This window comes from Rhinoderma darwinii, chromosome 11 (assembly GCF_050947455.1).
Source record: "Rhinoderma darwinii isolate aRhiDar2 chromosome 11, aRhiDar2.hap1, whole genome shotgun sequence".
In the NCBI taxonomy this organism is placed as follows: Eukaryota; Metazoa; Chordata; class Amphibia; order Anura; family Rhinodermatidae; genus Rhinoderma; species Rhinoderma darwinii.
The window spans coordinates 76,562,832-76,577,271 of NC_134697.1; the positions used below are offsets into that span (position 1 = coordinate 76,562,832).

A 14,440-nucleotide genomic window follows, 5' to 3' on the forward strand; every position below is an offset into this window, starting at 1 on the left:
AATTTGGATCGTTTTTTCTGCATGCTAGCTGGGGGAAGGTCAAACCCTTGATGGACACTTCAGAGCGTACATCTACAACCGTCTGAGCGGTAAAAAACTAACAGTAGGAAACAACCTCAATCGTTTTCATTCAAAATTGTTGGCTTTAGAACCTTGTATATATAATTATATTCATTTTGTACCATTAGGATTAACCTGATCATAGAACACAGACAAATTTTCCATGTCTGTGGCCACCTTAAATTTGGCTTGCTGCATGGGTATCAAACCATACCATGACCTACAGAAGTGGTCTACTAGGAGCACTGATTTTACTTATATACTAGCAGGAACAAAACAATTTGATATATTTTTCCCACAGAGCATTCGTTTCTACAACATTCTGCATATATATTGTGGAAAGAACAACCAAAACAAATACAAGGCTGTCTGCTTATTGAGGCTTCCAAATTTCATTTTGTATCCCCAACCTAATCCCAATCCACCTTTGTGTCCATTTCATAAGAGATATAGGTTACTTTTATAGCCTTGATAGTCATCTAACATGATAATAAATTCAAGAGCATACCTCATGGAGTGATGTAAGCAGGTACAGAACACCCCTCTCTTTGACAGATCCTGTATACTGTAGATATTCCTTCTTTAGGTAAAGGTCCACTCCATATTGTTTTGAAATCCTTGAATACTGAAATAAGATATTATAAGAAAAGAAGATGTGTTGTAAGTTTCAAGTCATTACAAGAAAGGCAGGCACGGATCCTGTACATGAAGGTATAGAAGAAGATTAATATGTTCCTGGCTTTTTTCATTACACATGTCAGGCTATTTTGTCCAGTAAAAAATGACAGAATCTCCAACAAAGGCTTTTACTGGAGGCCTCAACGCAGATGTGAACAGGGCCTTAGTTGTAGTACAGTTGACCCTCTCTGGTAAATGTTTGTGTATCCATGTAGTGCTGGCCCTGTCTTTTACATTTCTACTTCTCAGAATATTACCAGTGAGCATCTGATGCCTGTAGGCTCCTGAGATGTAAATCCAGTACTGCACATATATTTGCAGTATCTTAAGGAACCCCAGGGTTCAGTGCTGGGACCACTACTATTCAACTTATTTATTAATGATATAGAGGATGGGATTAATAGCACTATTTCTATTTTTGCAGATGACACCAAGCTATGTAATATAGTTCAGTCTATGGACGATGTTTGTAAATTGCAAGCCGATTTGAACACCCTAAGTGTTTGGGCATCTAATTGGCAATGAGGTTTAATGTAGCTAAATATAAAGTTATGCATCTGGGTACCAACAACCTGCATGCATCATATATCCTAGGGGGAGCTACACTGGGGGGAGTCACTTGTTGAGAAGGATCTGGGTGTACTTGTAAATCATAAACTAAATAACAGCATGCAATGTCAATCAGCTGCTTCAAAGGCCAGCAAGATATTGTTGTGTATTAAAAGAGGCATGGACTTGCGGGACAGGGATATAATATGACCACTTTACAAAGCATTAGTGAGGCCTCATCTAGAATATGCAGTTCAGTTCTGGGCTCCAGTTCATAGAAAGGATGCCCTGGAGTTGGAAAAAATACAAAGAAGAGCAACGAAGCTAATAAGGGGCATGGAGAATCTAAGTTATGAGGAAAGATTAAAATAATTAAACCTATTTAGACTTGAAAAGAGACGACTAAAGGGGGACATGATTAACTTATATAAAGATATGAATGCCACATACAAAAAATATGGCGAAATCCTGTTCCATGTAAAACCCTCGCAAAAAACAAGGGAGCACTCCCTCTGTCGGGAGAAAAAAAGGTTCAACCTGCAGAGGCGACAAGCCTTCTTTACTGTGAGAACTGTGAATCTATGGAATAGTCACCGCAGGAGCCGTCACAGTAGGGACAGTAGATGGCTTTAAAAAAGGCTTAGATAATTTCCTAGAACGAAAAAATATCAGCTCCTATGTCAATGTGTAGAAGTTTTTCCCTTCCCTTTTCTCATCCCTTGGTTGAACTTGATGGATGTGTCTTTTTTCAACCGTAGTAACTATGTAACTATGTAAGGTGGCTATACACTTTAGATAATTGTTGGCTGAATGTCTGTTTAGCCAGCAGTTTTTTTTCTCCCATTTCCCCTCTTATACACGCATTAATAATCTGCATTATTTCATTGAGAAAAGGGGAACACGTTATTGACAGCGGTGTCTTCTCCCCTTGAAATTCAACAAGCCTAATCCTTCTTTTCCACTTCGTAACCCATGACAGCACACTAGCACACTAGGAGGATGATCCCTTGACCTCTGTAGGGACAGGCTCTGAGAGGGGTTAAAAGGCCCCACACTCAGCTTCCGACCAATTTATTTCCTGTCCCTACAGGGGCAGGATGGAGAGAGGATCGTTTTTTGTTTTTTTTTCAAACATTACTTAATTTAACAATGGTGGTCAGGATCCGGATTTCCGCCTGCCGGCCGATGTCCATTCGGAGGAGCGTGCCTGGTGGCTTCACTCCCCCTAGTGAATTTCCACCCATCCGCCTGCAGTATCGGGAGACTAAAGCCAGATGGCGTGTAGCACTCCACTCGGTGTTATGGCCCACATGTAGCCTTAAAACATCAGCCACGTCTATACACGGCTTGGAGTAAGTTAGGCGATCCGCGCGGAAGGAAGTGATGTCACAAGTCTCTCTCTCTCGTGCTAGAGAACCACCTTAAAGCAAAAACACCCAGGGACCAGTTAGTTGAATCCATTCCTCTCCTAAAAGCAGCAACAGGGTTTCTAGCAGACGCCTCGGCAGAATGTATCTGATTTGCGGCCAAGGAAGGAGCTCTTACCAACGCCGCAAGAAGGTCCCTCTAGTTAAGGTACTGTCAGAAATGGGACACTTGTTCAAAGAATAGACTCTGTAACATTCCGTTTTAGGGAGAATATGTATTTGGCCCAGCCCTAGATAAAATTCTAGAAAAAGCGTCAGATAGGAAATAAAGGATTTCCAGAAGGCAAACCGGCTAAAAGAAAATATCCCTTTTGTTCTCAAAGACCTCAGAGAGAAAGCTATACGGGAAAGGTAAACCAGGTCATTGGAGTTATCCCAAAGGAGGGAGATGTAGAGGTTTCTTACTCAGCTCAAACAATTACAACAAACCAGAGAATAGCTCATGATGCCTGGGTTGGAGGAAAGTTGGTAAAATTAATTCTACCATTATTGGAGCAACATCACCCAAAACAGAGGAGTCCCCTAAACATAATATAGAACGGTTACAGAATAGAATTTTCAACTCTTCCTCCAAAGAAATTTATTTTGAATACACAGCCTTCAACTTTTCTAAAAAAAGAACATGTTATACAACATGAAAGTCTTACACCAGTTGGCAGAGGGATGGCAGAGTCCTACACCTATTGGGGGTAATATCTGAAGTACCGCAGGCTCAGTGGGGAGAGGGTCACTACTCCTCCCTGTAAGTGTTTAGTTTTTTTTTTTTTTACCAGGAACAGACTAATAATAAACCTGAAATCTCTCAACAGATGAATAATGATAGAGGTAATAGAATAATTTCGCAGACAGGGAATAATTATAGTCCCTTATGTAGACACCTTCCTGACCACAGCAAACACAAAAACACAGGTGGAATTGGTAACACAGCAGCTATCAGATCTGGGCTGGATTATAAATTTACAAAAATGTGATCTGATACCATAGTATCCTGGGCCAAATGATGGCTTGCATTCAATGGTTTCCTGGAGCCAGAACCATTCCCATCATCAAAAGCGGATACTCTCATCATGGGACAAAAAACAATTGTTCCTGGCTCAGCAGATAAAAATACCCCAAAAAGGAAAATCATCTCTGTGCTGGAGGACAGAACACTCAAATCACAGAAGGGGAGTGACTTGGCATTAGTTCCCGGTAATTACCATCCTAACAGATGCAAGCAAACAGGGATGGGGAGCAAAACTCCCAGACAAATTTTTTCAGGGGACTTGGCCATCTTCCATCAGTGCTCAATCTTTAAATTACCAAGATCACAGAGCAGTCTGGGAGACAGTAAAAACAGCATCTCTTTCTCTTCCAAACAACCACTTCAAAATACTATCAGACAACATAACAGTGGCTTTTCTTCGACACCAGGCGGGGTACTAGGTCTCCCAACCTGCTGGCACTATCTCCAAAAAAAATTTTGGGGGCAGGAGAGTGAACGTTCTCTATCAGCCATCCACCTGAAAGGTTCATAAAATATGGAAGAAGATTTTCTCAGCAAGAAAAATCTAGATCCGGGCAAATGGTCTCTAAACCTAGAAGTCTTTTTCCAAATCACACGCCGATGGGGATATCTTCAGGTAGACCTTTTTGCAAAAAGACTAAATTCCAAAACAGATTTGTTCTTCTCCCTAAACCCTCATTATGGTCCCCTAGGCATAGATGCTTTATCTCAACCATGGGACATGGATCTAGCTTACGCTTTCCACCTTTTCCATTGATATCAAGATTCCTTCAGGAAGTCTACAGGGAGAATCTAAAACTAATTCTGATCATCCCGTTCTGGCCAAAAAGGCCTGGTTCCCGATTCAGAAAGAATTAGTACTGAAAGAACCTATAAAACTTCCTTTAAGACAGGATCATCTATTACAGGGGCCACTACAACACCAGAATCAACAAAACCTTAAATTATCTGCATAGATCCTGAAGGGACACTACTCAGGGTCAAAAGCCTATCTTATAAAGTAATAACAACCCTAAAAGTCAGCCGTAAACCAGTCACGTCAGCAATTTATCTAAATATTTGTACGAGATTTTCCGCTTGGTGTGGAGTAAAACCCCCGGACCAAAATCATCCGGTCATACAACAGATTCGAGACTTTTTAAAATGGGGACTGTATTTAGGTCTTAGATCTAGCTCCCTCAGAGTACAAGTCTCAGCCTTAAGTACATTCTTTGACACCCAACTCGCAAAACACAGGTGGGTGAAAAGATTCATGACTGCAGCTTCAAGACTGAGACCAACTATTAGACAAACAGCTCCTCAGTGGGAGCTTGGCATTGTCCTCAGGGTCCTAACCAGACCTTCCTTCGAACCAATAGATATCATAGACATCAAACACTTATCCTTTAAGGTAGCTTTTTTAATAACTAAAACCACAGCAAGGAGGTTCTGTGAAATACAAGCGCTATCCAAAAATGAACCATATCTGAGGAAAACAGATTATAGGATCTAGTTTTAATACAATTCTAATTTTGTCACGAAAGTTGTCTCTCACTTTCATAGAAATCAGGAGATTGTTCTTCCATCATTTCGTCAGAAACCAAAGACACAAAAAAGGAAAATAATTGCATTGTGTTGATGTTAGAAGAACAGTCCTACAACATTTACAGATTACTGCAGATTGGCGTAAGGATTCCAACGTCCTGGTCCAATTTGGTGACGAAATACAGGCCAGATGACCTCAAAAGTTACCATTGCTAGATGGATTAAAACAATTAAAACTGTTATACTCTTGAGGAAGAATCAGTACCAATAAACATCAAAGCCCACTCCACAAGATCCACAGCTTCATCATGGGCAGAGCCTCCTTAGACCAGATTTGTACTGCAGCTACCTGGGCTAGCTCTCTTACCTTTGCAAAACATTATAGGCTAGACTTTTCCAGCAGTAGAGACTTAGCCTTTAAGTACTCCAAAGTGGTAGTCTTACCCTAAGCCATCTCATTTGGTATCCTCCTAGTGTGCCGTCATGGGGGGCGAAGTGGAAAATAAGAATTAGTCTTACCGGTAATTCGGTTTCCATGAGTCCACCATGACGGCATACATTTACCAACCCTACCATCTCGGTTGTATGTGACTTTAATATACAAATAAAATTAATTAGTTCCTTCCTGTGTAGTGATATGGTACACACTGGTAGGAGGCTGAGGGTGGGGCTTTTTAACCTCTATCAGTTGATGTCCCTACAGAGGTCAAGGGATCATCCTCCTAGTGTGCCGTCATGGTGGACTCATGGAAGCCGAATTACCGGTAAGACTAATTCTTATTTTCTCCGACATCTGTCATCAGGGGAGAGTCAGGAGCCGCTCACACAACATTAGATCGTCGGCTGATTTCACTGACCGGTTCAGCTGTGTTTTGTCGGTATATGTGCACCTTTAGTAGTCTATAGGTTAGTAGTATCTGTAATAGTAGTTGCAATGATTATTCAAGTTAATGAAACCGATAAAACCATGTTTAACTGTATCCCCCCCCCCCCTCCGCTAGTGACTCACATGGTGCCCCAGGTATCCTTTAAAGTCTACCAATACCCCCGTCTAGATAATTTATATAGACTACACCATCTTTTTGCAGTGCAATACTATTGATACTAAGTATCCTACTCAAGTTCATGTGCCTCCTACCATGCAGGGAGTCTTTTGAACTCCACTTTGAATTTTAAAGGCTGCTGCACTGATATCTTCAAATCTCAAGAACTCATTCTTCGGCCGTATGCTTGGCTTTCTGACTTTTACAGCAATAGGTTCAACAGCATCTTTGAACGGTTCCTCTGGGTTTCCTGAAATCTTCATTTCCCAGGTGGTCAAGTTTCCATTGAGGTATTCTTCTTCCACAAAGTCCTTCAGCCTCTCAGGGTGGATTGGAGAGACACGAGGACCATTTTGGTTACTTTGCACTGGGCCATTTTTTTGAGACTGTGTCTTGTTTTTCTCTGCTGCATTTTGTCTCTTGTCTGGACTTCCATCATATCTACAAACAAGAATATACATAGTACAATGCAATTTTCAATTTTTTTTTTAAGTATTTATTTTTTTAGTAATACAGTATCTTAGTTTACAAATAATATGAATGCACATCTGTTATTTAAAGAGGCTCTGTCACCAGATTTTGCAACCCCTATCTGCTATTGCAGCAGATAGGCGCTGCAATGTAGATTACAGTAACGTTTTTATTTTTAAAAAACGAGCATTTTTAGCCAAGTTATGACCATTTTTGTAGTTATGCAAATGAGGCTTGCAAAAGTCCAAGTGGGTGTGTTTAAAAGTAAAAGTCCAAGTGGGCGTGTATTAAGTGCATACATCGGGGCGTTTTTAATACTTTTACTAGCTGGGCGCTCTGATGAGAAGTATCATCCACTTCTCTTCAGAACGCCCAGCTTCTGGCAGTGCAGATCTGTGACGTCACTCACAGGTCCTGCATCGTGTCAGACGAGCGAGGACACCGGCACCAGAGGCTACAGTTGATTCTGCAGCAGCATCAGCGTTTGCAGGTAAGTAGCTACATCGACTTACCTGCTAACGCCGATGCTGCTGCAGAATCAACTGGAGCCTCTGGTGCCGGTGTCCTCGCTCGTCTGACACGATGCAGGACCTGTGAGTGACGTCACAGCGTGATCTCTCGAGAACACGCTGTGTCTGCACTGCCAGAAGCTGGGCGTTCTGAAGAGAAGTGGATGATACTTCTCATCAGAGCGCCCAGCTAGAAAAAGTATTAAAAACGCCCCGATGTACGCACATAATACACGCCCACTTGGACTTTTACTTTTAAACACACCCACTTGGACTTTTGCAAGCCTCATTTGCATAACTACAAAAATGGTCATAACTTGGCCAAAAATGCTCGTTTTTTTTAAAATAAAAACGTTACTGTAATCTACATTGCAGCGCCGATCTGCTGCAATAGCAGGGGTTGCAAAATCTGGTGACAGAGCCTCTTTAAGAATGGCAGGAGACATATATATATATATATATATATATATATATATAAACAGATGTTAAGCCACTCGCCAAGCATTCTCCAAATTACTATAATTGTTGTGAGGTAGAAAAATAAAAGCAATTTAGTAAATAAAAGGCATGCAAATGGATGGAAGCGTTTATACAGTATCAAGTGCTTCATTTCAAGAAGACGGAAATGTCTTGATTCATTTCATATTTAGTCTTTGCGTGCAAGTTTCACATCAAAGCATTCTTTAGTTAGTAAAGAGCATAATGATTTTATATGGAAGCATGCTTGAAGGTCTGTCAATATTCACCATTTCTACAAACATAATAAAACTGATAATCTAGCACTTTGAGAGTTCATCGGATTTTAGAGACTATTGTTTTTTCTTTATACTTAGGCTATGTTCACACAGGGCAGATATGCTGCGTAAAAGTATCCAGCATACCCGCCCTGGACCTCTCATGGAATTCTGGCCGAAAAACTGCACCAAATTGTGCTGCCGTTTTTCAGCCAGAAGGTGCACTGTGGAAACCAGCGAGAGAAAAAAAAAAGCCTATACTTACCTGTAGTCATGGCGACGCATCCCTCTGCCAACCTGAAGCCCGGCCCCCTGGGATGACATATAATCCCATGTAACAGCTGCAGCCTGTGATTGGCTGCAGCAGTTACATGGGATGAAACATCATCCCAGGAGGCCGGGCTGCAGGACATCAGAGGGACGTGACGCCATGACTACGGGTAAGTATAAAGTTTTTTTACTTTCTGAGTTGCGATTTTTGGGGCAGAATCGCAGCTTTTCCACCACAAAATCGTGAAATCACCTATTTGTTGCGGGTTTTACCTCCACAATGAATTCAATGGGGAAAACCCACAACAGAAAACTAGTGGTTCCGCAGCATAGATTAACATGCTGCAGATTCAAAAACCGCACCACAGGTCAATTAATGAACAGTTTTTTGGCAGATTATTTACGCAACGTGTGGATTAAATTTGTTCAAATCTCATCCACTCTACTACTACTATAATACGCTGCAAATTTTCCGCAATGAAATCCACAATCTTTACCCAACATGTGAACTTACCCTTAGAGTGGGGTCTATTACTATGGTTAATTACACAGATGTCACCACATTTGGGAATGACATCAGTTTTGCCACGATGGGTCATATTACTGGGTAGGTAGGTGCCCCATTTGCCATTACAGTGGGTCACATCGCACTGGTCGCTATTACCCTCCCTAATAACTGAAATGTGAGAAGAAAATATATAACGGACAAACAGAACCCTAAGCCATAAATGTCTACACCAGATAACTGGGCTGAGTACCTGCTTTTAGTCTGTATATTCAATTTTTTTTACTAAAACCCTGTTCACATCAGCGTTCGCTTTCCGTTCCGGGCTTCTGTCAGAGGTTTCTGTCGGGTGAACCCCGCAACGGAAAGTAAAACTGAAACCACAGCTTCCGTTTCCGTCACCATTGATATTAATGGTGACGGAAACATTGCTAATGGTTTCCGGTCGTCACCATTCCGGCAGGTTTCCGTTTTAACGACAGGAATCAATAGCGGAGTCGACTGCGCTATTGATTCCGTCGGAAAACCGGAAACCTGCCGGAATGGTGACGAACGGAATCCATTAGTAATGTTTCCGTCACCATTGATATAAATGGTGACGGAAACGGAAGCAGTGGTTTCAGTTTCACTTTCCGTTGCAGGGTTCACCTCTGACGGAAAGCGAACGGTGATGTGAACAGGCCCTAAGATTGTATGCTGTTAAAATATAATGAAAGATGTTTGAAGACAACAAAATAATCAATTGAATTCATAAATAATAAGTCATTACAATTAATGATATCCCTTAAGCAACGTGGTATATTGCACATGAAGTCACAATATTATAATAATTTACGGTTATTCCAGCCCAGCCTTAGGGGTGTGCGACCTGTGCCATTGCACAGGGCGCATCACTCCAGCAGGTAGAAGGGGGCGCTGCGCTGGCTCCCTTCCCCTGCTAGTGTTTCAGTAGCGCCCGGGCCCGGCGACTCAGCAGCTGCCTTTCCATCCGGGCACCTCTTCTCTCAGTGGTGTCGCTACCGCTGCACCAGCCATAACGGCTGCTAGCCAGTGACCCTGGGCATGAGGGTGCCCGTGACATCCGTTGGGACAGGGGACAGGCCCCCCCCCCCCCCCTACAGTGGTAGCAATGCAACATTCAATATTATCTACATCCTTAGGACGCAAATACTATTGAACACTATAGCAGAGCAGAGGGGTATATCCCTGCTCTGCTATATACTACTACAGTAGCTCTCTGAAGGATTCTGCTCCTGGATGGAGTGCTTGATCTCTCTGTCCATATATGGACAGTGACCTCAGGGGCAACTCCTGAAGTGGAATCCTCGTCCACAGCGTCGGCAACGCTGTGGACGGGGATTCCACTTCAGGAGAAGCCCCTGACGTCACTGTTCATAACTGAACAGAAACATCAGGGGCTTTTCCTGGAGTTGAATCCCCGACGCTGTGCCCGGGGATTCCACTCCATCAGAAGCCCCTGACGTCACTGTCCATAAATGGACAGAGATGTCAGGGGCTTCTCCTGGAGTGGAATCCCCGGTCACAGCGTCGGCAACGCTGTGGATGGGGATTCCGCTTCAGGAGCTGCCTCTAATGTCACTGTCCATACATGGACAGGGACATAAAGCGCTCCGTCTAGGAGTGGAATCCCCAGCCACAGGGGGATCACCGCTCCTTCAGGGAGATACAGTGGCGCTATCTACAGGAAGAGGGGGTGCTACCTACAAGGGGGCTTTGTGGCACTACTTACAAGGGGACTGTGTGGCACTACCTACAAGGGGGCTGTGTGGCACGGCCTAAATGGGGAATCTGTGAATGGCAGGTTGATGGTCATGTTATTGTGAGTGGGGACCGATGGTCATTTTACTGGGGGGGGGGCTGATGGTCAATTTATTGGGGGGGGGGCTGTTTGTCATTTTACTCTGAGTGGGAGGCAGATTTTTCTTTCCAGGGATGCCTCGAGTCTGAAAAGGTTGGGAAACTCTGTATTAGGCTACAGGATCACGCCGGCCTACGCAAGGATCACGCCGGCAGCTTAGTTTGTCGTGAGAACGGGGCCTAGGTGAGTACAATTTTTTTTGTTTCGGGGGCACTGTCTACAAGGGGGAGGTGGGGGGCTGTATGGCACAGTCTACATGGGGGAGGTGTGGGATTATGGCACTGTCTACATGGAGGAGGTAGGGGATTATAGCACTGTCTACAGGGAGGCTGTATGTCGCAATCTACAGGGGGGCACTATCTACAAGGGAAGGACTGTGTGTGGCAGTCAGTGGATGTGGACATTATACTGTGTGGAGGCCACTAAGCAGACATTATACTGTGTAGGGGCACTACAGGGGGCATAATGCTGTTTGGGCACAATTAGAGGACAAAATACTGTATCCTTGAAGGGGTTATAATATATTATATTATTAAATATTATTATTATACTGTATGGGGGGCACTAAAGGGGCATTATACTTTGGGGGGGCATTATACTTTTTATGGGGAATTTTTTTCATGATGGGGTGCCGAAAGATAATTTCGCACAGGGCGCCATCTATCCTAAGGCCGGCAATTATTTCTTCAGTAATATCAAAATGATTGATGTAAAGGGAAGTGTTTTATATATTTATATCTATATACATGTGAGTGTAGATATATATAGATTTGTCCCTCCAGAAAGGTGTATACCCATTCACCTACTAGATAATGGTATTCCATGAGGCCCAGGCCCCTCCCTTTCACGTGCATGAGCCTGTGAGGTCACACAGGTGTGCACGGGGATGTTTAAAAGGACAAACGTTCCCAAAGCTCACTCTCTTTTGTTCCTGCTACCTGGCACCACTAAGGGTCTCCTCTTCCCTCCTGGCCTGCTCATGGCCCTTGCTGAGAGACCACACCAACTTGTACCACATGGACTGCTAAGTATCCACGTGTAGCAGCAGCTACACGTTATGTTCTCCCCCTCCTTACTTTAACCCTTTCCTAAGTTAACCCTTTACCTCCTGCTGTCCCTGGTAACCCTTGCTATTAACCCTTAGAGTATAGGGAAAGTTATATTAGGAGGGAGTGATACAGAAATAGTGAGCGTGTATTGGATTGTAACGTAACTGTATTCATATGTATGTTTAGGTATGCGGGTGGAGGCATAACAGGATACCGTGTTTATACTGTACTACGTATAGTGTGAGTATACTCAGTATATATTAACGTGTTATATGTATTGGGGTATACCGATACTATACGGTGATCGGTTACTGTGTTCTGTGTTTAGTTTGGTGTATTTTATATGTAAGTGTGATTATTGTTAGTAATAAATATTACCCTTTATTTACTATACAATTGTATTTATTGTACGGTCCTATTCCGTTGAGTAGAAGCAAAGCAAGTAGACGTTAGTATAAGGAAAAGGTAGGGGAACTAGGCATAACCCTAGTGACCCTGATTATAAAGGGGGTAGTAATAGTGGGCGACCAAGTAGGTGAAACCCAGCTATTATACCAGCCCTTGTACACACGTGGGTGAGTGTGTAGTAAGTGAGCATATATATTATTATATTTATATATTATATATGAGCCCTTTTACAATTGACAACACAAAAGCCATCATAGAGAATGATATGCCAATATATGACACATAATACATGATAGTGGCAATTGTAGATTACATCATAATAGGTCATTACATTTGAGGTTTTATTACAGATCCAATGGCATCACATCGGGTGACATCTCAACTGTGATATTATAGCAAATGACTGTATTGCTGACATCTCTAATAACACTGCAGGGAATGAATAGGTGACATTACATTATACAAGATTATTTATAAACCATATGAATAATTTTTAAGGTACCAGTGCCCCACTTTTCATAGCAACAATAAACTGTGCACTTGCTTTTGGGTGAGTTCCATGATTTGTCTCTTCTTATTTCTTAGATTACTTTCTAGCAATTCATTATAGGCTTCTTCAGATGTACAGTACAATGCACTGAAGCAAATGGATAAGTCTTATCCTATGATGAGATTTGAATAGGTATATATATATATAAGGGGTATGGGGGAGATTTATTAAGACTGGTGTTTCATACGCCAGCCTTAATATAAACAACACTGGAGTAAGATGCACCTCATTTATGATGTATTAAATTAGGCGCATCTCTTGCCATCCATATGCTTGAAAGGGAGATTGATAAAAGCTATGAGCTGGTGACGATTTCCATTATGAGTTTCTGGCGTAAATGATAGTAAATATGTGGAGCCGCAACAGAACACACCCTCATTTGATCAGCCCCACCCACTTTCGGAAAAGAACAGGTGTAAAAATGCAAGTCGCAAAAGTTTTGTGCCAGACTTTTCTATGATTTCCGGCATACAGTGCTTAATAAATTCCTATACATAGTTACATAGGTTGAAAAAAGACACAGGCCCATCATCAAGTCCAACCTTTCTCAATAAATTACACATCATTTATTGCTTGATTAATTATAACCCTCAATGCTATATGTCAGTAACTAATCATGTAGCCTTTTCTTTAATGCTGACATAGTATCTGCCATCACTACCTCTTGGGGTAGGGCATTCCATAGCTTGACTACTCTAACTGTAAAGAACTCTTTCCTATATTGATGTCTGAAACGTCTTTATTCCACACGCAATGGATGTCCCCTGGTCCTTTGTAGAGTCCTTAGAAGGAACAGATCATGTGCTAGTTCTCTACTGACCACACGTATACATGTTAATAAGATCATCTCTAAGACTTCTTTTTTCCAAGCTGAACAAGCCCAATTTTTCTAGCCTTTCATTGTAAGCGACACCTCACATCAGGGACTCTCTCTAGAAGCAGAATCCCCGGCCAGTGCGATCTGACATCTAGTCGCCCGCCTTTGAACCCTCTCCAGTTCTCCTATATCCTTTTTACAATGTGGAGCCCAAAACTGAATTCCATATTCAAGATGTAGCCTTACAATGGATTGATACAGAGGTAATATGACATTTGAATAACATGTTTTTAGCTCTCTTTTTATACACCCTAAGATCCTGTTTGCTTTTGCAGCTGCTGCTTGATATTGAGTGCTGCTGCTGCTACTTAGCTTATTTGTTACCAGAATACCCAGGTCCTTCTCTTGTTCTGTTATCCCCAGTTTTATTCTATTTAATGTATATGAATTAATACTATTATTTCTTCCTAGGTGCATTAGTTTACATTTATGAACATTAACCCTTTCATGACCAAGGGTCATTGATGCCCCTGTGTCCAGGTCAAATTTTCTATTTTTGATATGCACCTCTTTAAACGATAATATCTTTGCAGCCGCTTTGAATATCACAACTCTTTTGACTTTGTTTATTACAAGACTTATGAGGTTTTAATTTTCTAGATTCGTTTAATGCATTCCGTGTTTTTAATTTGTATTATGAGCAGACAAATGACAAAAAATGTGAAAAAAACTGTCATTTTTTTAAAATATATATATATACATACACTGTAGAGCTCTGTAACAATTAGTCTTCTCTCTCCATCACCCTGGATCACTGTGAGGAGAGAGTTTAAAGGGCTGTATACACACGACAGTGAAAAAAATGTCAGTCAACAACGGATCAACTGTCAGTTTTTCATGGCTGTTTTGCATCAATGTGTCTCCATTTGAATCCATTTTCCGGCCGACTGATCGTTTTTAA

At 41.9% G+C, this 14,440-nt stretch overlaps 1 protein-coding gene across 1 annotated transcript in view; it reads right to left on the reverse strand.

Annotated features, from left to right (window-relative positions):
- LOC142663961 (L-threonine ammonia-lyase-like) overlaps nucleotides 1–14,440 on the reverse strand; it is a 94,654-nt gene that overhangs the window by 66,717 nt on the left and 13,497 nt on the right. Inside the window, exons 4-5 of the mRNA XM_075842814.1 lie at nucleotides 6,383–6,728; nucleotides 569–685 (exon numbers count right to left, since the gene is read on the reverse strand). Coding sequence (XP_075698929.1) covers nucleotides 569–685; nucleotides 6,383–6,728 — 463 coding nt within the window. The remainder of the gene's footprint in view (nucleotides 1–568; nucleotides 686–6,382; nucleotides 6,729–14,440) is intronic.